The 26923-nt window shown below is 38.4% G+C and overlaps 1 protein-coding gene across 1 annotated transcript in view; it reads left to right on the forward strand.

Moving 5' to 3' along the window:
• Positions 1-1026: 1026 nt before the first annotated feature.
• The window catches only part of LOC150090351 (N-fatty-acyl-amino acid synthase/hydrolase PM20D1-like), a 107734-nt gene continuing 81837 nt past the window's right edge, over positions 1027-26923 (forward strand). Inside the window, exon 1 of the mRNA XM_090369083.1 lies at positions 1027-1431. Coding sequence (XP_090225209.1) covers positions 1158-1431 — 274 coding nt within the window. The 5' untranslated portion in view covers positions 1027-1157. The remainder of the gene's footprint in view (positions 1432-26923) is intronic.

Genomic DNA, 26923 nt, shown 5'->3' on the forward strand with positions numbered 1-26923 from the left:
AGCTGAAGTGCGATGGGATACGGCGTTATCATCCATATAAACACGAACTCGGGGCCAATGGCACCTCGGAACAGGTGCACATGGGGAAGGATTGCCTCAGTACAGTAGCGTGCACCGGTTACAGTATCGCCTTCCAGTATCTGGAGTTGTGTACGTCTGTCCAAGATAACCCCTCCCCAGACGAGAACACCTCGACCGCCATATCCGTCCCTTTCAGTGATGTTTACGGGGTGATACCGTGTGCCAACCTCTCGCCAGATTAGCTGACGTCCAGAATCGCTGTTGAGACTGAATCTACTCTCATCGTAAAGTGTACCGTAAGTAAAGATTTTTTGGTTGTAACCTTTAGAAATAGTGGTGGTCCTTAAGTTTTGCACACCAGTGTATGATACTGAAGATATCCAACGACTGCTATAGCAAGCACGATCACCAGATAAATCCGATCGAACATGTGTGGGACGAGCTCGGGCGTTTCGTTGCGTTGCATGCCGACAACCAACTCCTCGGTAATTAACTTTTTGTTAATTCTTATACAACCACTATAAATGTCCCTTATACCTTTCTTGCTGTCACTTCATTTCATCGTTACGATGTGGAACACCGCCATATCAAATTTTGTCCCGCTTCATCGCAAGCTGCGCGAGTTACACCACGTTTTATACGTGTTCTGTTTATTTTGTCGAGCAGTGTACAACGACAGCAGAAACGGTTCGGATAATCGATGTTTCGGATAATCGACATCCTCCATTATTATTATTTCTGTTTCAGATATAGTTTTATCATGGCTTTTTTTTAATTGCATATATCTTTTGTCATAATTCAGTACATATATAGTTATTACAGGCACTAATAGTGCAGACTACAAAACTGCAATCCAACTACCGTCGTACCTATTTTAAAAATAAAATGACTCACATAATTTAGCTCAGTTATAAAGACATTTAAAAAAAATATTAATTCTAAAATAATGAATAGAGGCGCTGAAGTTGCGTTTCACATGTGAGAAAATCATTTCATCTGATAGAAACTTTATCTATTATCGTATTTGTGATGAAGATAAGGATGGATTTGTGGGTGAGATGTACTTGTAGTAGGTCCTTGAAGTCTCTTTTAATGATGTGCGTTATGCTATAAATTATACGATCAGTTATTAAAAAATGGAGCGTGTGTATTACTCATATATTAGAGTAGCTTTGCGCACTAGTAGCTTGATAGTTTGCATAATAATGGGCATTGCCCTTTTGAGGACTTTATTGATTCCTGCACCGCCTATTCCGATACCTTGCAAAACGACTGATGCAGACTATATTTCTGATATGCAAGGTCTCTCAAAGAGACTGAGCGAAGCTGTAAAATTTGAAACAGTTACAAAAGGTGTCGGAGAATTTAACAAGGAAGAACTAAAACGTTTTGGACTGTATATACAAAAGAGTAAGTGCTTCTCATCCCATCTGTTAATTAAAATAACCTACTTTTCATATTGGTAAATTTTATAATATTAATTTTTTTTTTTAGTTTCAGTATTTTGTAAACCTCTTATCAATCAAAGAAGCACAGTTTTTCCATTTCTTTTTCATTTATTATTATTATTATTTATTTTTTTAATTGTGGGCTAATTTTGTTCATCAGTAAAAAAGGGCAGGTGGGGGGTGGCAAATTGTAATAGCTGCTTCAGGTGTTGCTGCATCCCAAATTTTGACTTGGGACATTATAACCACAGATGCTTGTTTGTTTATTTGCTCTTAAGCAAACAAAGAAACAAGTATCCCAAATATTTCAGTAACCAGTGCTGTGTTAAGGCACAGGCTAGTAGGGTCCTTGCCTCTTTAAGGGGCACCAAAAACAGAAGAACAATGAGGCAAGAAATATATATATATATCGTTAGTAAAAGGGCAATGAAAACTCTTTCTGTCCGGGGCACGGAAATACCTTGGTCCGGCTCGGTCAGTAATATGTTTGACCAGGCAGACCATAAAAGGGTGAAGTTTCCCATTTTCACTAATTAGCATTATCATTAGTAGAGGCATATGATGCAAGAAAGCAACTTTTTCAGCATCACCCAAAAAAAAAAAAAAAAAAAACCGCTCCCATTTCACCCCTCTTTTCATTCCAAATACCTGTCCAGCTCAGCCTTAAATTTATTTGGGCTATCAACTTCCACAACAAAGAATGAAGTCTGTTCCACCAACAAACCTGCTGGCTAAAGGCAAACTTCCGCACGTGTATCCTACATTTGTCTTTCCTCAATTTGAATTTATGCCCTCTCAGGTGATTATTCTGAGTAAGAGGAAGAATGCCATAAGCATTGAGCATGCTCAAACCATTCAAGGCTTTATACACCTCAATCAGATCACCTCTCAGGTGCCTAGTCTCCAGACACTGTAATTTGCAAAATTTAAGCCTTTCTTCTTAAGAGCAACCCTTTGTTCCACTCCCTAATCTTGTTGCCCTTCTCTGTACTTGTTCCAACAGCTCTACCTCCTTCTTAAAATGAGGCCTCCTGACCTGTATACAGTACTCAAGGTGTGGCCTGACCATTGCCTTATACAAGGGGATAATCACCTCCTTATCCCTGCTAGAAAAATTCCTGTATAACATTGACAAGGCACTATGAGCTACTCTTGCAGACCGTCTGCACTGCTCAGAAAACTTCATATCCGCCTGCACAATTACCCCCAGCTCCTTTTCATTCTCTACCACTGTCAGTGTACTACCACAGAGTTGATACTTCACTCTGGGGTTATTGCTTCCCATATAGGCTCAGCTGGACAGGTATTTCGAACGAACAGAAGGGTGAAGTGGAAGTAGTTATTTTTTATTTATTTATTTTATTTTTTATTTATTTATTTTATTTTTTATTTATTTATTTATTTATTTATTTTTTTGGCTGATGCTGCATAAGCTTGCTTTCTTGCATCAAATGCCTCTACTAATGCTAATGCTAATACCAGTAGTACTTTACATTTGTCAAGGTTAAACTTTATTTGCCACCTCTCAGCCCATCTGCTCAACTTTTCTAGATCCTGTTGCAGCAGTGTACTGTCATTAGTGCCCTTAACAATCCAGCCAACCTTCATATCGTCTGCAAACCTGGACATTAAGCTTGATATACCATCACCAATATCATTTATAAGTACAGAAAACAACAATGGACCCAACACTGAAGCCTGAGGGACTCCACTAATAACATTAGTCCACAATAAGCAGTCCACAATTACCACTCTCTGTCTTCTCCCACTCAACCATCCCTTTATCGGCACCTCCGTAGCCAGGTGGGCAGGAGCAGCAATGCGTAGCACACACTTCTTGATTAGACCGAGGTTCGAGCCCGTGACCACCAAATACGGAAGATGTGGAAAGGTCAGGGAATGATCACCGCATATCCCCAGAGCAATATGGCCTTAGTTGCTAATGCTCCTAAAAACCAAACAACAACAACAACAACATCCCTTTATCCAAAGCAGCAATTTGCCTCCAATGCCACACTGCTCCAATTTGTGCAGCAGTCTTCCATGTGCAATAGTATCAAAGGCCTTTCTAAAATCCAAATATATGATATCAAAGTTATTCCCTGCATCCAGTTCCTTTGTGACCACATCATAGTATCCAATCAAATTGGTCAGGCAAGACTTTCCCTTAACAAAACCATACTGTGTCCGAGCTATAACTGAAGTGTTGTCTAGATGATCCTGCAATGCTGCTTTAACCAGTGCCTCCATTAATTTTCCTGGAACAGAAGTTAAACTTACAGGTCTATAATTACTTGTGTCGCCCTTTGATCCTCCTTTGTGAATTGGGGTCACATTTGCACATCTCCAGTCTATGGGTACCTCTGCTGAGTCCAAGGAAGTTCTCATAATTATGGCTAAGGGTTTGCTTACTTCTTTTGCTACCTCCTTTAATATAACTGGATAGATCCCGTCCACCCTGGGTGCCTTTTTTATGTTTATATTCAACAATTTCTCCTCCACTTTCCCCTCAGTTATTATAAAATCATCTAGCTCACTGCCAGAGTTTATCTAAACTCTGGCATTCCCCTCCCTGAATAACTCCTCATGGCTGAATGTAGATGCAAAATACTCATTTAGTTTGTTAGCCACCTGAGCAGGATCATGAACAGTTGAACCATCAATATCCAGTGGACCAATCTGATTCATCCCTTTCCTTCTAGAGTTTACATAGGTAAAGAACGCTTTGTTGTTTTTCTTTGCATCCTTTGCCAAAGATTTCTCATAATCTGCCTTTGCCTGCCTAATCTCCTTTGTGACTTGATTACAGACCAGCTTATATCTATCATAGGCTTCCATGTCAGCCATTAATTTATATGTATCCCATGCATTTTTCTTCTTTGTCACATGTCGCATTAGTTCATCTGACATCCATTTAGGCCTAAACCTTGAACAATATTTCTTAGTTGGTATGTAAAGCCCTAGTAGCTTCCAAGATAAATTCTTTGAATGCTTCCCATTTTGAATTTGCTGTTGGTAACATCATCAGTTGGTCCCACCATATAGAATTTAAATACTGTCTTAGACTACCATAGTTGCCTTTACGAAAGCAAAAACCCTTCCCTTTACACCTGATGGTATTACCTCTTTGAGTAAATCCCACTTCAGCACACTGTGGTCACTGCCACCTAGTGGTTCCTCTATCTGCAGATTCTTAATGCATGAAGAATCACTACTTATAATCAGATCAAGAGTATTACTCCCCCTAGTTGCATCCCGAACATATTGACGTAGAAAACAATCATCCAATAATTCCACAAAAGCCTTGCTAGTGTGTGAGTGCCAACCCACAAATTCCAGTCAATATCTGGGAAATTAAAATCCCCCATTATAAGACTCTCTGATTTATTGGCCCACTCTATTTCCCTGTACAGTTTCTTATTATACTCATCAGAGTCATTAGGCCTATAACACACTTGTACTCTCAATTTTGATCTCCCAATGCTTATGTCACACCAAACTGACTCGCCACTGCACTGTCCAGTGATGTCGACTGGCTTAACTTCCTTGGATTTTGTGTTTCTTAACTAATATCATAACCCCTCCTCCCTTCCTATTCTGTCTATACTTCCTCTACCCATTGTACTCCCCAAATTCCAGTTCTGCATTCCTTATATCTGTGTGACACCCCGTCTCTGATATCCCAACAATATCTGCCTTTGTTCTCTGAGCAATACTTCAAATCCATCAAATTTATTTACCAAAATTTTCCAAAATTTTGTTTACCAAAATTTATTTACTGATGCATCCAGAGCAGTTCAACTGAGAGAGAAAAAATGTTATTCATAAATGGAAATTTTGGATATACTGCATCAGTAGAAACTGCATCAGGACACTGAACTGGTACCAATCTAAAAATAAATCTGGATCTGAAAATAATTATTTTATTTGACTCTCTTTTTTTTTTTTTTTTTTTGGACAGTGCAAATTAGCATTAGCATTAGTAGAGGCATATGATGCAAGAAAGCAAGCTTATTCAGCATCAGCCAAAAAAAAAAAAAAAAACACAACCACTACTCCCATTTCATCCCTCCATTCGTTCAAAATACCTGTCCAGCTGAGCCTTAAATTTGTTTTGGCTATCAACTTCAACAACAAGTGATGGAAGTCTATTCCACAAACCAACTGCCCGCTGGCTAAAGGCAAATTTCCGCACATCTATCCGACATCCGTCCTTCCTCAATTTGAATTTATGACCTCTCAGGTGATTATTCTGAGCAAGAGGAAGAATCCCATCGGCATTGAGCATGCTCAAGCCATTCAAAGCCTTATACACCTCTATCAGATCACCTCGCCGATGCCTAGTCTCCAGACTCTGTAATTTGCAAAACTTAAGCATTTCTTCGTAAGAGCAACCCTTTGTTCCATTCACTAATCTTGTTGCCCTTCTCTGTACTCGTTGCAGCAGCTCTACATCCTTCTTGAAATGAGGCCTCCAGACCTGTATACAGTACTCAAGGTGTGGCCTGACCAATGCCTTATACAAGGGAATAATCACATCCCTATCCCTGCTAGAAAAATTCCTGTATATCATTGACAAGACACCGTGAGCTACTCTTGCAGCTCGTATGCAGTGCTCAGAGAACTTCATATTTGCCTGCACAATTACCCCCAGGCCCTTTTCATTCTCTACCACTGTCAGCATAGTACCACAGAGTTGATACATTGATCTGGGGTTACTGTTTCCCATATGCAGTACTTTACATTTGTCAATGTTAAACTTCATTTGCCACCTCTCAGCCCATCTGTTCAACCTTTCCAGATCCTGTTGCAGCAGCATAGCATCAGTAGTGTCCTTAACAACCCTGCCAACCTTTGTATCGTCTGCAAACTTGGACATAAAGCTTGATATACCATCATCAGTATCATTTATAAATACAGAAAACAACAATGGACCCAACACTGAACTGTGGAACTCCACTAATAACATTAGTCCATGTTGAGCAGTGTCCATTGATTATCACTCTCTGTCTTCTGCCACTCATGTGTGAGAAGGTCTGTATTTTCTTTGATGCATCAACTGAAAGAGAGGGAATGAATGAATGAATGTTATTCATAAATTGAAACTTTCGATATACTGCACTAGTAGAACTTGTGCATCAGGACACTAATCTGGAGCTGAAAATAATTATTTTATTTGACTCCTTTTTGCACTATCCAAAAAAAAAAAAAAATTGTGTGAGGTCTGTATTTTCCTAACACTTAGTTTGAAAAATATTTTGCACTCTTTTGGAGTGGACTTCCCAGGATGGAAATTTATCTTATGGAATAATAGTGATTGTATAAACCAGACACATGTAACTACAAATTCTTGCAACCCACCACCCACATCCACAAAAGTTTGAACAACTGATGGAATAATGTTGGGCATATTCTACAATTATTCCTTCTCAATTTGAATTTTATGTGCCTTACATGATTAAGTGTAATGATGACCTCAGTACATAGTTTGCCCAACTCCTTTATAAGAAATCTTCTGCTTATACTCTGCTTATACTTAAGAAAACTTCTAAACTGCAGCATTACTACATAAGACAGAAATTCATAAGTAATCATTTTTGATTAAAATACAATTATTATCATATAAATATGATAATAATTGTAATATATGTATAGTAGTATGCATATGGTAATAATTGTAGCTGTGTAGTGTGTGGGGTCTGAGCTATGGAGTCAAAAGCATATGCTACTGCACTCCTGAACTTAACCACTTGGCTGTATCTAAGCCTTAAACATCTAAATTGATTTAGGCTTAAAATGCCTGGTTTCCAAACACAGTAACTTATAGAACTCAGTTCTTCATTATTTTTAAATAATGAAGAACTGAGACCTTTTACAGAACTAAAAATAGCAGTCTTCTTTTCACATGCTTCACAATGACTATTCACAAAACAAAAATATCCTTTAAAAATGAAGAATAATAAAACAAACAGTTACATCTATAACTAGCAGAGAAAATTAATCCTAAATGAAAATAAACATGACTACAAACTACCCAATAACCCTGAATAAACCTGATGCACTCTTGCTGACCCAAAACTGGTACAGATGAGATACAGATGAGCTGTGAAGTAGATTAAATGCCTACATAACAGATGGATAAAATTTAGGAGAAAAGAAAAAAAAATCATATCTATAATTCATTCATTTATTTATGGTGAGACAGAGTTTAAGATTGTCACCTGCTCGTCATTCATAAAACTAGTCACCTTTCACCAGTTGTTTGAAAGGTGTGTGAGGTAGGTAAAATGAAACCCTGATCTTTAACTTTTCCATTTCTTAAGGGTGACCATGAATGTTATGGTGAATAATTAACAAATGATTTAATTTATACAAGCTAGACTGTGAACTGCCTTTTGCACCAAATATGGGTTTTGAAATTCAGGTAGCCTGCATTCTGTAAGATTAGTCACTTAAAATATACCACTTAGCAAATTCCTTGTTTAATCAATAAGTAAAACCATACTGACTAACAGATATTTGCTTGGCATATTTTACTAAGGTGTTAAGCATTTTTTCTAAAATAGCAAAAAACGATACATTTTTTGCTTCTTTAGGACAGCTGTGAAGTAGATTAAATGCCTACATAACAGATGGATAAAATTTAGGAGAAAAGAAAAAAAAATCATATCTATAATCTTGAATTGTTAAGATAATTTTCTGTTAATTAGGAATAAGGATTAATATTCATCATTTGTCTTGCTAAAATCTAAAAATCTTAGCAAATAGTTCATATAAGCTGGGCCAAGTTGGCACCAGCAAACAACTGGATGTCATCTCAAAATACACTGCCTCACCTCTTGAAAAAGCTGAATGCAGTGAATATGGTGTGGATACTTCCAGATACTTGTGTATGGCCCCAAGAAAAATAGAAATGAAATCAGTACTTGATGCTAAACAGTACAGATTTCCACTGAGCAAGTTCTAGTATATTTAAAAACAAATTAGCTTTATTGGTAGTGGATCTCTGCTAATAGTTAATATGAAACTAAAGAAGTGCTTCTCAACTTATTGGTAATTACAACATGTTGAGTAATTGTTTTGGGAAGAACTGCTAAAAAGGTGACAATATTTGTTCTAATTGAGTTGTTGTTACTTGATTTAGACTAGCAGTTCCCAACCTCTTTTGCGTCATGAACCCCTTTCAACATAATATTTTTATCACGAACCACTAAGCCCATATTCTCTGAAATCATATAATTCCAAATTTTTATTATAAACAATTTCCAGTACTATGTTTTTATATGCGATATTGCGTCATAATATAATATAAAATTATTATTAAGTACCTATATATAATAATGGTCTTTGAGGATGAAGAAAAAAAAAAATTGTATATAAAACATTTATTTAACACGATTACTGTAAGATAATAAACTAATTATAAGGAATTGTGGTAGATGTGGTTTCTTTTGTTGGCAGTTCTTTACTATTTTGTAGTTTACAAAATATACCTATGTAAATCTAAGTATAGTGTTTTGTGGAAGACTTCACCGGTGGTTTCCCACACACACACATCTGCACCATGATACTTTGTGGAAAAGTACAGAACCTCTGTAAAGACCAGAAAATCTAATGTCTGGTTTTTGTCAGAGTAGTGCTATGTTCTGTTGTTGTGTCTCTGGCTACTTAGCCATAGGGCCCATTGTGGGACCCTACATTGCCTGCTACCAATACTGGGAGGAGAACCAGGCTAATCATTATACTCTGGCAGGCCTCCACCAGGGTCTCCTCAGCTTCCTGCCAGAGATCAAAAAAAAAAAAAAAAAAAAAAATTGATTGGAAAGAGTGAGTAAGAAAATAACAAAGAATGGTGGGTCAGGATATAGTTAAATAACAGCAGGCCACAGAGAAGGGGGCCTACTAGAAATGGAAACAGGGAGGAGTGGAGAAGGGGACTGGCCCCAGGGGATTAAAAGCACAGGGCCAGGGTGCCCTGTGTGGGAGGAGATCGCACTGAGGGCAGTGGTTCTATGTGTATATTCCCACACCAGCCAGACCAGCTGTGGCAGTGCCACCTTGATAATATTCATAAGGTGGCAGCAGTTCTAGCCAGTTTCACCATATCCCATGCCATGCCATGCCATAATAGAAGCACATGACGTCAGCAGGGAGGGAAAGAGGTTTCCAAGTAGGTTGTTGCCAGCCTAAGCAGTTTCCATCACAGAATTCTTATTGCGCACCTCTGAGGGTTCGTGAACCACGAGTTGGGAACCGTTGGTTTAGACCAGTTGTTTTGAACCGTTTTTTAATAACGGCACCCCTAAGTAATTTATTTTATTTTGCGGCACCCCTACTTAATTTTCTGCCTGTTAGATCCGAAACTGTACACCATTTTATAATGAAATAAAAATATAAATTAAAAAATAATAAGTTGAAGTAACTTAAACCCAAATTATGTGGCACCTCTGGAATGTTGTTGTGGCACCCCGGTTGAAAACCACTGGTTTAGACTAACATTCATAATATTCCTTTAGAAATATAATTATAAATTATCACTCTGATAACATAGGACAAATCTGATAGACAAAAGATGGTAAAATCAGTGATGCAATTACTATACTGCTAAGTTTGCCACTTTGTGGCAGTACAGATTTGAGGGTTCAGTTATTTTTGATTAAAAGCATGAGTAAAGTGGACGTACAAAATTATTAGTCTAATGACTCGCTAAAATGCTTATTCTGTTAAAAATTGTAGAAAAATTTTATTATTTTTGTTATTATTATTAGTAGTAGCAGTAATAGTCGCATAAGATGCAAGAAAACAAGTTTATATATCATCAGCCAAAAAAAAAAAAAAAAAAAACCCTCACATCACCTGGCCATCCCCTCCAATATTTGTCTAGTTCTTCCTTGAATTTATTCAAATTGCCCACTTTTACCACCACAACAGATGGAAGTTTGTTCCAACAATCAACCACCTGCTGGCTGAAGACATATGCGCATCTGTTCTGTGATCATTCTTTCTCAATTTGAATTTATGCACCCTTGTGTGTAGTCTAAGCGAGAGGCAGAATGTTATCAGCATTGAACTTGTTCAAATCCATTCAAAGTTCTAAAACGCCTCAATAAGATCTCTTTCCAGGTGGCTAATCTCCAGAAACACAGTTTGCAGAATTGAAGCTTGTCTTGGTAAGACCATCCTTTCATTCCCTTCAACAATCTTGTTGCTCTTCTCCGCACCCATTCCAACAGAACCAGATCCTTCTTAAAATAAAGCCTCCGGACCTGAATGCAGTATTGAAGATGAGGCTTCCAGACCTGTTTGCAGTACTGAAGATGCAGCCTGACCATTGCCTTATACAGTGGGATAATCACTTCCTGATCTCTGCTAGCAAAGTTCCTGTATATCATAGACAAAACCACATGTCCTGGCAGCCTGTCTGCACTGCTTGGAGAACTTCATATCTGACTGCATCAATTACATTCAGGTCCTTTTCATTTTCAACTATCTTGAGTGTAGTATTGCACAGTTGGTATATTAACCTAGGATTACTGCAGCCCATATGCATTAGTAGTAATGGCAAATGATACAAGAAAGCAAGCATATATAGCAACAGCCAGAAAAAAAAAAAGTACACAGTTCACCCATCTGTACCCTCCAAGAATTTTAGTTCTTCCTAGAATTTATTCAACCAATCCACTTCCACAACAGATGAAAGCCTGTTCCAACAATCAGCCACCAACTGACTGAAGGCAACCTTCTACACACATAATCTGCAACCTTCCTTCCTCAACTTGAATTTATTCCCCCTCGTGTGTGTGTGTGTGTGTGTGTGTGTGTGTGTGTGTGTGTAGTCTTAGCAAGTGGAAGAATTCCATTAACATTCAGCTTGCTCAATCCATTCAAGTCTTTAAACACCTCAGTCAGATCTTCCCACAGGTGCCTAGTCTCGAGATGTTGCAATGTGTAGAGCTGAAGCCTTTTTTAAAAAAAAGCACCCTTTTGCTCCCTTCACCAGTCTTGTTACTCTACTCTGCACTTGCTCCAGCAGATCTTTTTTTTTTTTTTTTTTATGAAAACCCCAAACATGAAAGGTATCAAAACCTATAGTACTTAGTACCGTGCATGGGTTGAAAGAGAAGTAGGGGGGGGGATGCCGGAAACTTTGCTCTAGAGACTAAACATGGGTTTCACCACCTCAAGCCTCCAATAAGCAAAGTGGTGGTATTGCACCAGTTGATGAGAGTCATCTACCACCTGCAAATCTGCATCCTTCCTAAAGTGACAGGTCTCCAGACCTGTATATAATACTCAAGATGCAGCCTAACCATGGCCTTATACAAAGGGATAATCACCTCCTTATCCCTGCTAGCAAAGTTTCTGCATATCATTGACAAAACTCCATGAGCTGTCCTGGCAGCATATCTGCACTGCTGAGAGAATTTCATGTCTGACACAATTAACCTTAGGTCTTTTTCATTCTCCATTCCACTGAGTATAGTACCACACAGTTGACAATTTACTCTGGACTTACTGCAAACCATATGGAGTACCTTGCATTAGTCAGTGTTAAACTTCAACTGCCATTTCTTATCCCATCGACCCAGTTTTCCTGGATCTTGTTACAGTAGCTAGTCCTGATTACTTTTGCTAACCACCCTGCTAACCTTCGTATCATTTGCAAATTTAAGACATTAAGCCATATACCTTCATCAGTATCATTGATTAATATTGAAAACAACACTGAACCCAGCACCGAACACCAGGAAACTTCACTAATAACATTGGCCCAAGAAGGACAGTACCCATTGATAACCACTGTCTCTCTTCTTCCATTTAACCCCCTTTTTATCAATAGAAGTAACCTGCCCTTAATGCCACATTGCTCCAGTTTGTACAGCAGTCTTTTATGCACAACAATATTAAAAGCCTTCCTGAAATCAAAGTATATGATGTCCAAATTATTTTTTGCATCCAGTTCCTTGGTAAATGCATCATAGTAACCTATCAGATTAAGTTAAGGGTTAGACAAGGCTAACCCTTAACAGATCCATGCTGTAATTGCAGTATAAGTGCATGCTTGTCCAGATGGTCCTGCATTACCTCTTCACCAGTAATTCCATTATTTTCTCTGGAACAGATGTTAAGCTAACAGGTCTGTTATAGTCCTTAAGAACCTTCCCGAAATCCAAGGATGCTGCCACAATTATGGCTAAGGGTTTACTTAAATTCTTTGCTGCCTCTCTTAATATGTTTGGATAGTTCTGTCCACCCCAAGTGCCTTTTTATGTCCATCTTCAACAATTTCTCCTTCACTTCCATTTCAGTTATCACAAAGTCATTTAGTTCCTCTTTAGAGTTTGATAAACTTCTATCATTTCCTTCCCTAAAGCATTAGCATTAGCAGAGGTATATGATGCTAGAAAGCATGCTTTCTTGCATCATATGTCTCTTATACAGCATTAGTAATGTGTGAGTGTAGCAATTATCATGTGTGTGAGTATAGATGCAAAATACCTATTCTATATAATTTATCTGCAACCTGAACAGGGTCATCAACAGTTAAGCCATTGACATCAAGTGGTCCAATATGATTCAACCCCTTCCTTCTACAGTTAATATAAGCATAGAAGTCTTTGTTGTTTTTCTTTGCATTCTTTCCCAGAGACCTCATAATTTGCCTTGGCTTGCCGAACATTCTTTGTGACTTGATTACGGACTAATTTATATCTACTGTGGGTTTCTGTATCACCTGATAATTTATATGCATCAAATGCATTTTTCTTCTCTCCCACATGTCTCAATAGTTCATCTGACATCCATTTAGGTGCCTAATAACTCTGAGTACAATGAACAACTGTACAGAGAAATAGTGGCCCAGTAAATCAGATTCTCATAATGGAGGATTATAACTTCTCAGATATTGACTGGAACTTGTGAGTTGGTCACTTGCACACTAGAAAAGCTTTTGTGGATTTATTGAATGATTGTTTTCTACAGCAGCCCATTTGAGAGTCAACAAGAGGAAGTAATACTCTTGATCTGATTATCAGCAGTGGTTCTTCATGCATTAAGAATCTGCAGATAAAGGAACCATAAGATGGTGGTGACCAGTGTGCTGATGTGGGATTTACTCAAAGATGTAACTACCATCAGGGATAAAGGGAAGGGTTTTCCTTTTGTAAAGGTTACTACAGCGGTCTGAGAAAGTTTTTAAATTCTATACAATAGGACCAACTGATTATGTTACCAACAGCAAATTCTAAATGAGAAGTATTCAAGGAAATAATCTTGGAAGCTACTGGGCTTTTTGTCCCGACTAAGAAATACTGTTCAAGGTTTAAGCGTAAATGGATGTCAGGTGAACTAATGAGACTCGTGGTAAGAAGAAAAATGCATGGGATACGTATAAATTATCAGGTGACAAGACTGGTAGGTTTAAGTTAGTCTGTAATCATGTCATGAAGGAGGTTAGGCAAGTGAAGGCAGATTACGAGAAATATTTGGCAAAGGATGCAAAGAGGAACAACAAAGACTTCTTTACTTATGTAAACTCTAGAAGGAAGGGGATGAATCAGATTGGTCCACTTGATATCGATAGTTCGATTGTTGATCCTGCTGAGGTAGCTGACAAATTGGATGAGTATTTTGCATCTACATTGACACAGGAAGAATTCTGTAGGGAAGTGGAGGCCAGAAGCTTATCAAACTCTAACAGGGAGCTAAATGATTTTGTAATAACTGAGAGCAAAGTGGGGGAGAAATTGTTGAAGTTGAACATAAGAAAGGCACCTGGGGTGAGTGGAATCTATCCAGTTATATTAAAGGAGACAACAGAGGAAGTAAGCAAGCCTCTAGCTATAATTATGAAAACTTCCTTAGGCTCAGGGCAGGTCCCCATGGACTGGATATGTCCAAATGTGTCCCCTATTTACAAAGTGGGAACAAAGGGTGGTACAAGTAATTATAGACATATTAGTTTAATTCTGTTCCTAAAGAAATAATAGTAACTGGTTAAAGAAGCACTGCAGTATCATCTAGACAAGACTGCAGTTATAGTTCAGACACGGCATGGGTTTGTTAAGGGGAAGACTTGTCTGACCAATTTGATTGGATACTACAATGTGGTGGTGGTAAATGCACTACAGTCCTAGAAGCTTATGTGCCATTAAACCTCCATAACACACACACGCTATAATGTGGTCATAAAGGAACTGGATGCAAAAAGTAATTTTGATATCATATGCTTGGATTTTAGGAAAGCTTTTGAGACTGTTGCAAATGGAAGACTACTGTACAAGTTGGAGCATTAGGAAAGCTTTTTAGACTGTTGCAAATGGAAGACTACTGTACAGGTTGGAGCACTATGGCATTAAGGGAAAGTTGCTGCTATGAATAAAGGGATAGTTGAGTGGGAGAAGACAGAGTGGTAATCAATGGACACTGCTGTTCGTGGACTAATGTTATTAGTGGAGTCCCAAAGGGTTCAGTGTTGTGCCCATTATTGTTTTCTCCTGATTAACCCTGGTATACCTTCATCAATGATATTGATGAAAGTATATCAGGGTTAATGTCCAAGTTTGCAGATGATACGATGGTTGGCAGTAATACGAAGGTTGGTTGTTAATGACAGTAATGATATTTAACAACCCTACTTTTTTTTCTTTTTTTTTTTTTATGAAAACCCCAAACATGAAAGGTATCAAAACCTATAGTACTTAGTACCGTGCATGGGTTGAAGGAGAAGTATGGGGGGAGGGGGATGCCGGAAACTTTGCTCTACAGACTAAACATGGGTTTCACCACTTCAAGCCTCCAATAAGCAAAGTGGTGGTATTTCACCGGTTGATGAAAATCATCTACCTCCTATTGCAACAGGATCTAGAAAAGTTGAGCACATGGGCTGAGATGTGGCAACTCACGTTCAACATTGACAGATGTGAGTACTGCATATGGGTAGCAGTATCCCCGGAGTAACATACCAACAGTATGGTACTACACTCAGGGCAGTGGAGAATGAAAAATACCTGGGGGCAATTGTGCAGTCAGATATGAAGTTTTCTGAACAGTGCAGACAGGCTGCCAGAGCAGTCATGCAGTCTTGTCAATGATATGCAGGAATTTTTCTAGCAGGGATAAGGAGGTGATTATCCCCTTGTATAAGGCAATGGTCTGGCCACACTTTGAGTACTTATAGAGGTCTGGAGTCCTCATTTTAGGAAGTATGTAGAGTTGCTTGAGAGAGTACAGAGAAGGGCAACAAGTTTGGTAAATGGAACAAAGAGTAGCTGTTACTAAGAAAGGCATAAGTCCTGCAAATTTGAGCATCTGAAGACTAGGCACCTTCAAGGTGATCTGATTGAGGTGTATAAGGCTGTGAATCCCATCAACATTGAGCTTGTTCAATGCTGATAGGATTGTTCCTCTTGTGCAGATTACTCACCTGAGGGGACATAAATTCAAATTAAGGAAAGACAATTGTAGAATAGATGTGCAGAAATTTGCCTTTAGCCAGCGAGTGGTTGATTGTTGGAACAAATCTATCTGTCATAGTATAGGTTCGCAACTTGAATAAGTTCAAGGCAGAACTAGACACTCATTTGGAATGAGTGGATGGGTGAAATGGGAATTTTTTTATTTTTTGCTAATGCTATATAAACTTGCTTTCTTGCATCATATGTCTCTACTAATGCTAGGTCTAAGCCACGAACAGTTTTTCTTCATGAAAAGCCTAGTTGCTTCTTTGATTACTTAGCATTAGCATTAATGAGGCATATGATGCAAGAAAGCAAGCTTTCTTGCATCATATGCCTCATTAATGATTTGGCTGATATACAGCATCAGCCAAAAAAAAAAAAAAACTTTCCCATTTCACCCATCCAGTCACCCCAAATGTTTCGTCTAGTTCAACCTTAAATTTATTTAAGCTGTCAACTTCCACACAAACAGGTGGAAGTCTGTTCCAGCAATCAAGTTCCCGCTGGCTAAAGGCAAACTTTCGCACGTCTATTCTACAACTGTCTTTCCTCAATTTGAATCTAAACCCATACCCCCTCAGGTTCTTAATCTGAGCAAGCAGAAGTATCCTGTCAGCATTGAGCCTTCTCAAATCATTCAAGGCTTTATACAACTCGATCTGAGCACTTTGCAGGTGCCTAGTCTCCAGATGCTGCAACTTGCAGAACTTCAACCTTTCCTCGTAAGCACATCCCTTTGTTCCTCTCACCAATCTTGTTGCCCTTCTCTGTACTTGTTCTAGCAACTCTACATCCTTCCTAAAATGAGGCTTTAAGACCTGTATACAGTACTTAAGGTGTGGCCTGACCATTGACTTATACAAAGGGATAACCACCTCCTTGTCGCTGCTAGCAAAATTCCTATATATCATTGACAAAACTCCATGACTTGCTCTGGCAGCCACCTACACTGCTCAGAAATTCATATCTGACTGCACAATTACCCCCAGGTCTTTTTTATTCTCCACCTTCCTGATTGTAGTACCACACAGTTCGTACATTTCTCTTGGTTTACTGCTACCCATATGGAGTACTTTGCATTTGTTAATGTTAAACTTCAGTTGCCACTTCTCAGCCCATCTGTCTAACTTTTCCAGATCCTTTTGTAGTAGCATACTGTCATTAACAACCCTGCCAACCTTTGTATCACTTGGACATTAAGCCTGATATACCTTCATCGATATCATTGATAAATATACAAAACAACAATGGGCTCAGCACCGAACCCTGGGGACTCTGCTAATAACATTACTCCACCTAGAGCAGTGTCCCTTTATTACCACTCTGTGCTGTCTCCCCCTCAACCATCCCTTTATCCATTGCAGCAACTTGCCCTTAATGCCATACCCTTCCAATTTGTACAGTAGTCTTCCATGTGCAACAGTTTCAAAAGCTTTCTTGAAATCCAAGTGTATGATGTCAAAATTATTTTTTGCATCCAGTTCCATTGTCACCACATTGTAGTATCCGATCAAATTGGTCAGACACGACTTCCCTTTAACAAACCTATGCTGTGTCTGAGCTATTACTGCTGTCTTGTCTAGGTGATCCTGTATCACTTCTTTAACCAATGACTCCATTATTTTCCCTGGAACAGAAGTTAAACTAACAGGTCTATAATTATTTGTGTCACCCTTTGAACCCCCTTTGTGGATTGGGGATAAATTTGCACATCTCCAGTCCATGTGGACCTCTGATGACTCTAAGGATGCTCTCATAATTACGGCTAAGGGTTTGCCTACTTCCCGTGCTTGCCTCCTTCATTATAGCTGGGCAGATTCCATCTGCCCCAGTTACCTTTTTTATGTTTAACTTCAACAATTTCTCCTCCACTTTGCTCTCAGTTATTACAAAATTACTTAGCTCCCTGTTAGTTTGATAAACTTCTGGCATTCCCCTCCTCGAATAACTCCTCATGAGTGAATGTAGATGCAAAATACCTATTCAGTTTATCAGCTACTTGATCAGGATCATCAACAGTTCAACCCTCTATGTTAAGAGGACCAATCTAATTTATTCTGTTCCTTTTAGAGTTTGCATATGTCCCATTTAGAATTTTCTATTGGTAACATCATCATTTGATCCCACAGCACACAGTTTAAAAACTGTCCGAGACTCCTGTAGTCACCATTGCAAAAGCCTTTCCCTTACCTTTGACAGGAGTCCTATTTTTAATTAAATCCCTCATTAGTACACTGTGATTGCTGCCATCCAGCGGGTCTTTTAGCTGCAGATTATTAATGCACGAAGAATGATTGCTGATAACCAGATCAAGGGTATTGCTTACTCTTGTTGCCTCTCTTAGAGAGTGCTTTATAAAATAGGCATTGAAGAAATTCACAAAAGTCTTGCTAGTGTGTGACTGACCAATCCACAAGTTCCAGTCAATATTTGGAAAGTTAAAATTCCTCCATAATAAGATATTGTGATTTACTGGCCCACTATTTCTTCGTATAGCTTCTTGGTATACTCATCATAGTCATTAGGCCTATAGCACGTTCCTACTTTCAATTTTGTTTTCCCAGTTCTTATATCACACCAAAAGACTCAACATTGCACTTGTCACCCATGTCAACTGGATGCACTGCCTTAGATTTAATATCCTTTTTAACTATGGGCATAACTCCTCCACCTCTCCTGCCCTGTCTGTCCTTCCTGTATACATTGTACTCCCCACATTCAAATTTGATATCACTTATGTCTGAGTGACACCATGTTTCTGCTATTCGCACGTCTGCATATGATTTAATCAGTACTTCAAATTCATCAAATTTATTTATAATGCTCCTATCATTAGTGTACATGCAAGTATATATGCACCTGTTCTTACCCTTAGTTACCCTAATGTGGCCCATGTATTTATTTATTCCATGATGGACCACAGCAGGGCCTGAAATTGCCAGACACCTTGCGTTCCAGGCTGCTGCATGTACCAATAGTAGCAGTGCAAGAATCACTTTCACCTCTACCTGTGGCTCTATTTAAGCTATTAGTCTGTATACCCCCTCAAGCTAGCAGTTTTCCAACCCATCTATCACTGCCTCAATAACATCAGCAAATATTCTTGCACCCCCTTCTATTCAGGTGTATCCCATCCCTGTAAAAACAGTCTCTCCCGTTAAAATTCCTCCATAATAAGATATTGTGATTTACTGGCCCACTATTTCTTCGTATAGCTTCTTGGTATACTCATCATAGTCATTAGGCCTATAGCACGTTCCTACTTTCAATTAACAAGCACAGACCAAGCTGAGAAAAATTCTACCCCATGAGCCTTGCGCATTCTCTCCTGGCCGAATTTATTGACAGAGGCTCTCAATACCCCCTCCTGTTATGCCTTGCATTTGTCATCAATGTTAAACTTCAACTGCTATTTCTCAGCCCATTTGCCTAATTTTTTTTTTAGATCTAGTTGCAGTAGCTTACCTTGATTACTGGTATAAACCACCCTACCAACCTTTCTATCACCTGCAACAACTTAGACATTAGTGCCTTCATCGATATCATTGTTTTTTATATTTATTAATGATATTGATGAAGGCATTAGTGTCTAACTTTGTTAGACATTAATGCCTTCATTGGTGATAGAAATGGCCTCAGCACATTGGGCCATTTTAGATTCCACTAATAATATTATTCCATTAATAACCACTCATCTTGTCCAATTCAACCATCCCTTTATCCATAGAAATAACTTGTCCTTAATACTACATTGATCCAATTTGTACAGCAGTCTTTTTGTGCAACAGTATCAAAAACTTTCCTTAAATCCAAGTGTGTTAATATCACAATTATTTTTTGCATGCAGTTCCTTCATTACTGCATCATAATACCCATCAGATTTGTCAGAGAAGGTTGCCCCTTAACAAATTCATGCTGTGACTGCAGTACAATTGCATTGTCTAAATCGTCCTGTATTACCTCTTTAACTAGAGACTCCATTATTTTCTCTGGATTAGAAGTTAAGCTGACAGATCTGTAATTATTCATGTCACCTTTTGATTCCCCTTTGTGAACTGGGAATACATTTTTTAAATCTCCAGTCCATTGGGACCTCTCCTGAATCCAAAGATGCCCTTGTAATTATGGCTAAGGATTTCCTTACCTCTCTTGCTGTCTCCCTTTATATAATTTGACAGATCCCATCTACCCCTGTGCCTTTTTTGTGTTAAGCTTCAACAATTTCTCTTCCACTGGAACAATAGAAGACGAATTGTTGTTTCTAGATAGGGTTCAAGCAGCAGCAGCAGCAGCCAGACTGATGGGATTGAGTACCAGAAAATGTTCATATGTAGAATGACTTTAAGGTGGAAACTGCAAATCTTGACAACCAGACATTTTATAGTGGGGGACCGGTTAGAGCTACATAAGACCTTGAAGATAATCGATAAAATGAACTAGGAGGTATATTTTCACTGGTAGAAGAGATTAAAAAAAATGGTGCGAAAATTAAAAATTTTCGGGAGTGACAGAAGGCTGAATCTCCTGATGTTTAATTTTGGGGGCAGTGTTTTGTGAATTTCCTGCCACGGTGGTTGGGGTGAATAAGGTATATTCGGGTCAAATGGCACCTGGGGTTTCTCTCATCTCTGCTTATGCACATTGTATCGGAAACAGAACACTGTCAAGCCAAAGATTTAAAAGTGTGTGGGTCATGGGTTGTGCCCATTGTTCCTCTGGCTTATTGGCCGCCAGAACCCTATTGGGAATCGACGTTGCCCATACTCTGCCACGTGGAGGCTAGCCAGGTGTTACCAGTAAGTGATACTCTGGCAGGTCTTGCCACCTACTTTCCTGGGATTTCAGTGGCAAGGACCTAAAAAAAAAAAAAAAAAGGTACAAGTGATAGAAATCTTTTCCCTTTTCTTTTTTTTCCAGGTGCAAAAAAAAAAGTCTACCATTTCCTTACATCATTTAGCCATTATAATACTAATAAATTAAAATTATATATGTATATTTCAAACACAGTCAATACCAGCTAAGTGAAAGGTGAATCATATCTGGCCTATGAATTTTTAATGTTAACATCTGGAACATGTATTTTTTTTGAAGGCTATAGTGCTTCTATAAGGGATGCAAGAATATTTGCTGATGCTGTTGAGGCAGTGTTAGGTGGGTTGGGAAACTACTGGCTTGTGGGTATACACAGACACAGATTAACTAGAGCCACAAGCAGAGGTGAAAGTGATTCTTGTGCTGTTTCTATTGGAACATACAGCAACCTGGAAAGCAAGGTATTGAGGATTTCAAGTCCTGTGTGGGTCATCATAGAACAAGTAATATATGGTTTGTGTTAAGGTAACTAAGAGTAAGAACAGGGGCACATGTACACCAATGCTAGCAGCATAGTATGAGGGCTCTTCAATAAAAAATGATCATAATATTTTTTCACAACATACCCTTATTAATCATCCATATTTTTATGGTCCTCTTCAAAGTACTCCCCATTTTATGAAATGAATTTTACCCCAACGTTTTTGCCCTTCAAAAACATGGTGGAAGCATTTTTTGACATTCATTTGAGAATCACCTTCGATGTCATTGCAACTTCTGACAAGTGGAAACGTTTTCCTTGCAGCTCCTTTAATTTTGGAATTAAAAAAAAAATTTTTTTTTTCAGGGTACAAGGGCAGGGGTATAGAGCAGATGAGGAACACATTTGACATTAATGCTACCTAAGTACTGAATGACAATATAAGTACAATGTGAAGTCTCGCATTGTCGAGATGCAGCATACACCACCCACCTGCGTGTAGTTGTGGTCATTTGTGACGAATGTGATTCCGCAAAGTAAGGTAGTAAGGTCCCGTAACAGTTGTATAATGTGGTACAACATTCTGGTAAACTGTTCCTTGAATGTCCAAGAAAGAGATGATTACAACTTTTGCCTTTTTCGTTGTTGGTGATGATGTGGACTTCCAAACAAAACTTTGTTGCTTACTCTCTGGGTCGAAATGATGAAGCCATGTCTCATCTGCCATTATCACCTTGTGTAGAACTTCACCATCTTTAGTAACCATATGTTGCAGCTCCTGACAAACCTCCATGTGAACTTACTGCTGTTCAGATGTGAGTATTCTTGGAATGTTCATAGAGAATGCTGTGGAGAATCATGGAGAATGCAGTGCATGCTTCCTGCTGATGTTCTCAACATCTCTGGCAATTGCCTTACTGTTACACGACAATCTTTTCTCACAATTACAGAAGGGTTTATGGTTTCTGTGGTGACAGCAGTGGTTGGAGCTCCAGGACTGCCAATTTTTGTGATTGAATCATGTCCATTTTTAAACATTCCAAACCACCTTTGAGCTGTGCCATATGTAAGTGTAGATTCACTATAAGCCTATTTTAACATTTCATACACTTCAGCTGATGTTTTCTTGAGATTGAAACAAAATTTGAGAGCAGCATTCTGTTCCTCATGTGTTGCGTCCATTATTAAGTTGGTGAAACTGAAACTTAACAGGCATAAACTTGACCGACCGCCAAGATCACTTGCACAAGTCAGCTGCGCAGTTGCTATATGATGCCACTTGATTTGGTCTTGCATTCTTTAGCTCAGCTAGAAATTGCAAGCAGTATGGTTGTTCATGAAAATTTATGATCATTCTTTGTTGAACAGCCCTCATAAATAAATTTGATGAACTTGAAATTACTGATCAAGTCATCAAATGCAGACATTGTAGGGATATTGGAGACAAGGTGCCACTTAGACATAGGGAATGCAGAATTTGAATATTGGGAGTATATATGACCATATGAAGAAAGACTTTGAATATGCAGTCTACAGAATTTGCTAACTGGGCACTTCAAAGGAGACCTGATGAGGTGTACAGTGCTCTGAGAGGAGAAAGTAAAACGAATGAGAGTGAAAATTTCACTGTTATAAGTGATTCCTGAACTTTGGCTATAAATTCAAATTTCAGGGGAAGAGCTATATACTGGATTGCAGGACGTTTTCAGTCAGCCAGCGAGTTGTTGATTACTGGAATAAGTTGCCTCTGTGGGTGGTTGAGGCTGACAGTTTGTGAAGATTCAAAGGTTATCTGGATAGGTGTCTTCATGAGGAGGAAGCCAAATTGTTTATTTTATTCTTTTGGCTGGTGCAGCAAAAGCTTTGTTTCCTTGCTTCTATGTGGCTAACTCTAACCAAAACTGACTATAAGGGAACACCCACATATTTGAGTGACTCACTCATGAAAGGGCTAATGAGCTAATTGATAGTTTCAAATCCTTTTTTTTTTTTTTTTGTAAAAAATTCTTTATTGCCAAAAAAGTATATATATAAAGCAAACAAAATACTCAAGACAATACATGGCAGGTAAAAAAAAAAAGGTAAACTGCAGCCATTATTAACCCACTGCAGGATGGAAGCCTCTTCAACAATTCATGCTGAGGGAAATGGACCATAATCTGCCACGCTGGTCCAGTGCGGGTTGGCAGATCGACCGTATTTAGCAGTCAGGGGCTTGAACCCTGGTCTACTCAAAGAGCATTAGTAGCGGCATACGATGCAAGAAAGCAAGCTTATGCAGCATAAGCCAAAAAAAAAAAAAAAAAACCCTCCCATTTCATCCCCCCACTCATTCCAAATTGCCTGTCCAGCTCAGCCTTAAAATTTATTTAGGCTATTAGCTTCCACAACAAAAGATGGAAGCCTGTTCCACCAATCAACTACCCGCTGGCTAAAGGCAAATTTCCACACATCTATTCTACAACTATCTTTCCTCAATTTGAAACTGTGCCCCCCACAGGTTCTTAGTCTGAGCAAGACGAAGAATCCCATCAGCATTCAGCTTGCTCAACCCATCCAAGACCTTATACACCTCAATCAGATCACCTTGCAGGTGCCTACTCTCCAGGTGCTGCAATTTGCAGAACTTAAGCCTTTCTTGGTAAGAGCACCCCTTTGTTCCCCTCACCAATCTTGTTGCCCTTCTTTGTACTCGTTAAGCAACTCTACATCCTTTCCTAAAATGAGGCCTCCAGACCTGTACACATACGTGAGTGCAGTAGTGTGTGCTACTGCAATCCCGCTCATGACCACTCGGCTACAGAGGCCATCAGGTACCCTTTACTAACTGGTGGGCTTACAAAATAACTAAATATTATATTCATGAGAAATTAGCAACTACCTGATAATGCTTGGATACTTAGGATTCAGGTCCCATAAGTCAGAATCATTTGCAAGTGTTAATTATCTTAGATAGCATTAATGAAATACTGGTTACACTTCTTCAATCTATGAAACAGTGACCAAAGTACAGGACTAACACAAAGATGATTCTGTGGAATTCTCCAAGTTAACTGATGGTAAGAAATCAGATTATCATTTCTTCCATACCTGATATTAAATATATTCTTTAAATCAGTAATTAGCCAAAGAGTCCTCACATCAATTAAATCTAGATTCTGCATGATACCTTTATTTCATCCAGTTTGAAACATAGATTGGATTGAATCAGTTAAATGCAGAAGTATAGGTTATAATTATTTTGGTACTGTAAGATGTGTGCATTAGTTATCCATTTAAAAAGGAGTTATAGAAATGCCATTTTTTGTATTGACATGAATTATGACTTGTTTCACTTTTAGTATTAGTAGTGACAAATGATTCAAGAAGGCATCAGCCAAAATAAAAAACACTACCCATCTCACCTGTCCATCCTCTCCAAGAATTTGTCTAGTTCTTCCTTGATTTTATTCTGACTACCGACTTCCATAACAGATGGAAGTTTGTTCCAACAATCAACCACCTGCTGGCTGAAAGAAACTTCTGCACATCTGTCCTGCAACCACCCTTTCTCAGTTTGAAATTATGTCTCTCATGTGTGTAGTATCAGCAAGAGGAAGAATGCCCTCACCATTGAGTTTCACAATCCATTCAAGGCCTTAAACACCTCAGTCAGATCTCCTTTTCAGGTGCCTAATCTCCAGATGCTGCAGTTTACAGAACTGAAACCTTTCTTGGAGACAGCACCCTTTATTCCCTTCACCAATTTTGTTGTCCTTCTCTGCATCCATTCTAAATGTACATCCTTCATAAAATGTGGCCACCAAACCTGTATACATTACTCAAGATGTGTCCTAGCAACAAAGAGATAATTACCTCCTTATCCTTGCTAGCAAAATTCCTGTATATCATTGACAAAACCCCAGCTCATGGCAGTCCAGACAGGCTGCCATGAGCTATCATGACAGCCTATCTGCACTGCTCAAAGAACTTCATATCTGGCTGCACAATTACCCTGAGGTCATTTTCATTTCCCACTATACTGAGTGTAGTACGACACAGTGGTATGTTAATCTGGAATTACTGTTACCCATATGCAATTGTCATTTGTCAATGTTAAACTTGAACTGCCATTTCTCAGTCCATCGGCCTAATTTTTCTAGATTTTGTTGCAGTAGTTTACTTTGATTAGTGTTATTAACTAGCCTGGCAACTTTTGTATCACTGCAAACTTAAATATAAAGCCTGATATATACCTTCAGTATAATTAATAAAATTGAAAACAATGGGCCTAGCTCAGAATCGGGGGCGGGTGGGTAAACTAACTTTTCACTAACTACCTGGAGAACTGTCTTAAATTTCATAACCATATATAAATAAAAATAAATTTTCTGGTTATAATCCAGGACAGCAACAGAGGATCAGAGATTTTTTTTTTTTTTTTTTTTTTTTGGCTATTGCTATATAAGCTTTGCTTTCTTACATCAGGTTTCCATTACTAATACAGTCACTTGGAGTTGGTTTGCTGACACATACTTTGCTATTATGTAATGGATATTATTCAGATTCCTTGTATTAAGATAATACTCTGGGGAAGGCACAATTTACTAAAGTGCAATAGTATGGTTTCTCCAATGCCCAGAGTTTCTAGGGGCTCTGGAATAATCCATTTACTGCTAGTATGGTGGGGTCCCACCACAACCTTATTTTAAGGCATATTAAAAATGTACTCTAGTTTCCAGACTATTTTAATCTGACATTGACTGTTAGGAAGTTAAAATGCCCTAGACTAAGTATGAATAGATAAATTCTGTATTGCAGTATACCGCATGTATGCTATTTGTTTCTTCTTAGCATCTAAGACATTTGTTTTTCTTCAATGAGCCTAATGTTACTATTTGCAAAAATTATTGCAATTTATTTTTGTAATAAATTGTACACTTAATTGTTATATTTAGGTTACTTAATAGATTACACTGTACGACCAGTTTTAAGCTTTTGATATTTTTCTGCCGGAAATATGGCTCATGCATTTCAATAAGCTGAATCGAAAGTTGAAGTCAGATATTTCCTAGCACCTATAGATTTAGATAGGAATGCAGGTTATGCTTATTGGAATTTTTAATGAAATTTTAAAAAGTAGTGTGCTAAACAGCATAAAAGAATCATAATTTAATTAATTAATTTTTTTTTTTTTTTTTCATTTGCTTTTTCCCTTGTTTAGGAGCCTCTCTTATCAAACTCCAGCGGTAGTCTGCCAGCATATTGAGCTTTCGCCTTCCTTGGTAATATTTCTCCATAGTAGCAATATCTTAATAAAAACATTCATCATTAATGTGTCCAGGGTTATCTGGACAAAAGTCTAAATGGGATTTCAGCATATGTATGCTGCAGGGGGCTTGCACAAGCCCCTTGTTGAACTTTTTGGGATGATCTGAAACCCTTCATAAAAAAATAGTATATTAAAATATAACAGATTATTTTAAGTGAGAATGAACCTTAGCTGAAATTCTTCTTGAGTTTGAGCCCCTTGTTAACAAATTGGCAGCACATTTCTGGAATAGAGGAAGTGTGTTTTTACAGACATATTGTAACCAAGATTTCTTAGGCTTGCAATAAATTGCAAATTTATGCCACCTCACTTGCAACTATCCTTCCTCAATTTGAATTTGTCTCTACACGTTTGTAGTCTGAGCAAGAAGGAGGATTCTATCAGTGTTGCA

Source organism: Mastigoproctus giganteus, chromosome 2, assembly GCF_048544385.1.
Source record: "Mastigoproctus giganteus isolate SK-2022 chromosome 2, ASM4854438v1, whole genome shotgun sequence".
NCBI classification, from domain to species: Eukaryota; Metazoa; Arthropoda; class Arachnida; order Uropygi; family Thelyphonidae; genus Mastigoproctus; species Mastigoproctus giganteus.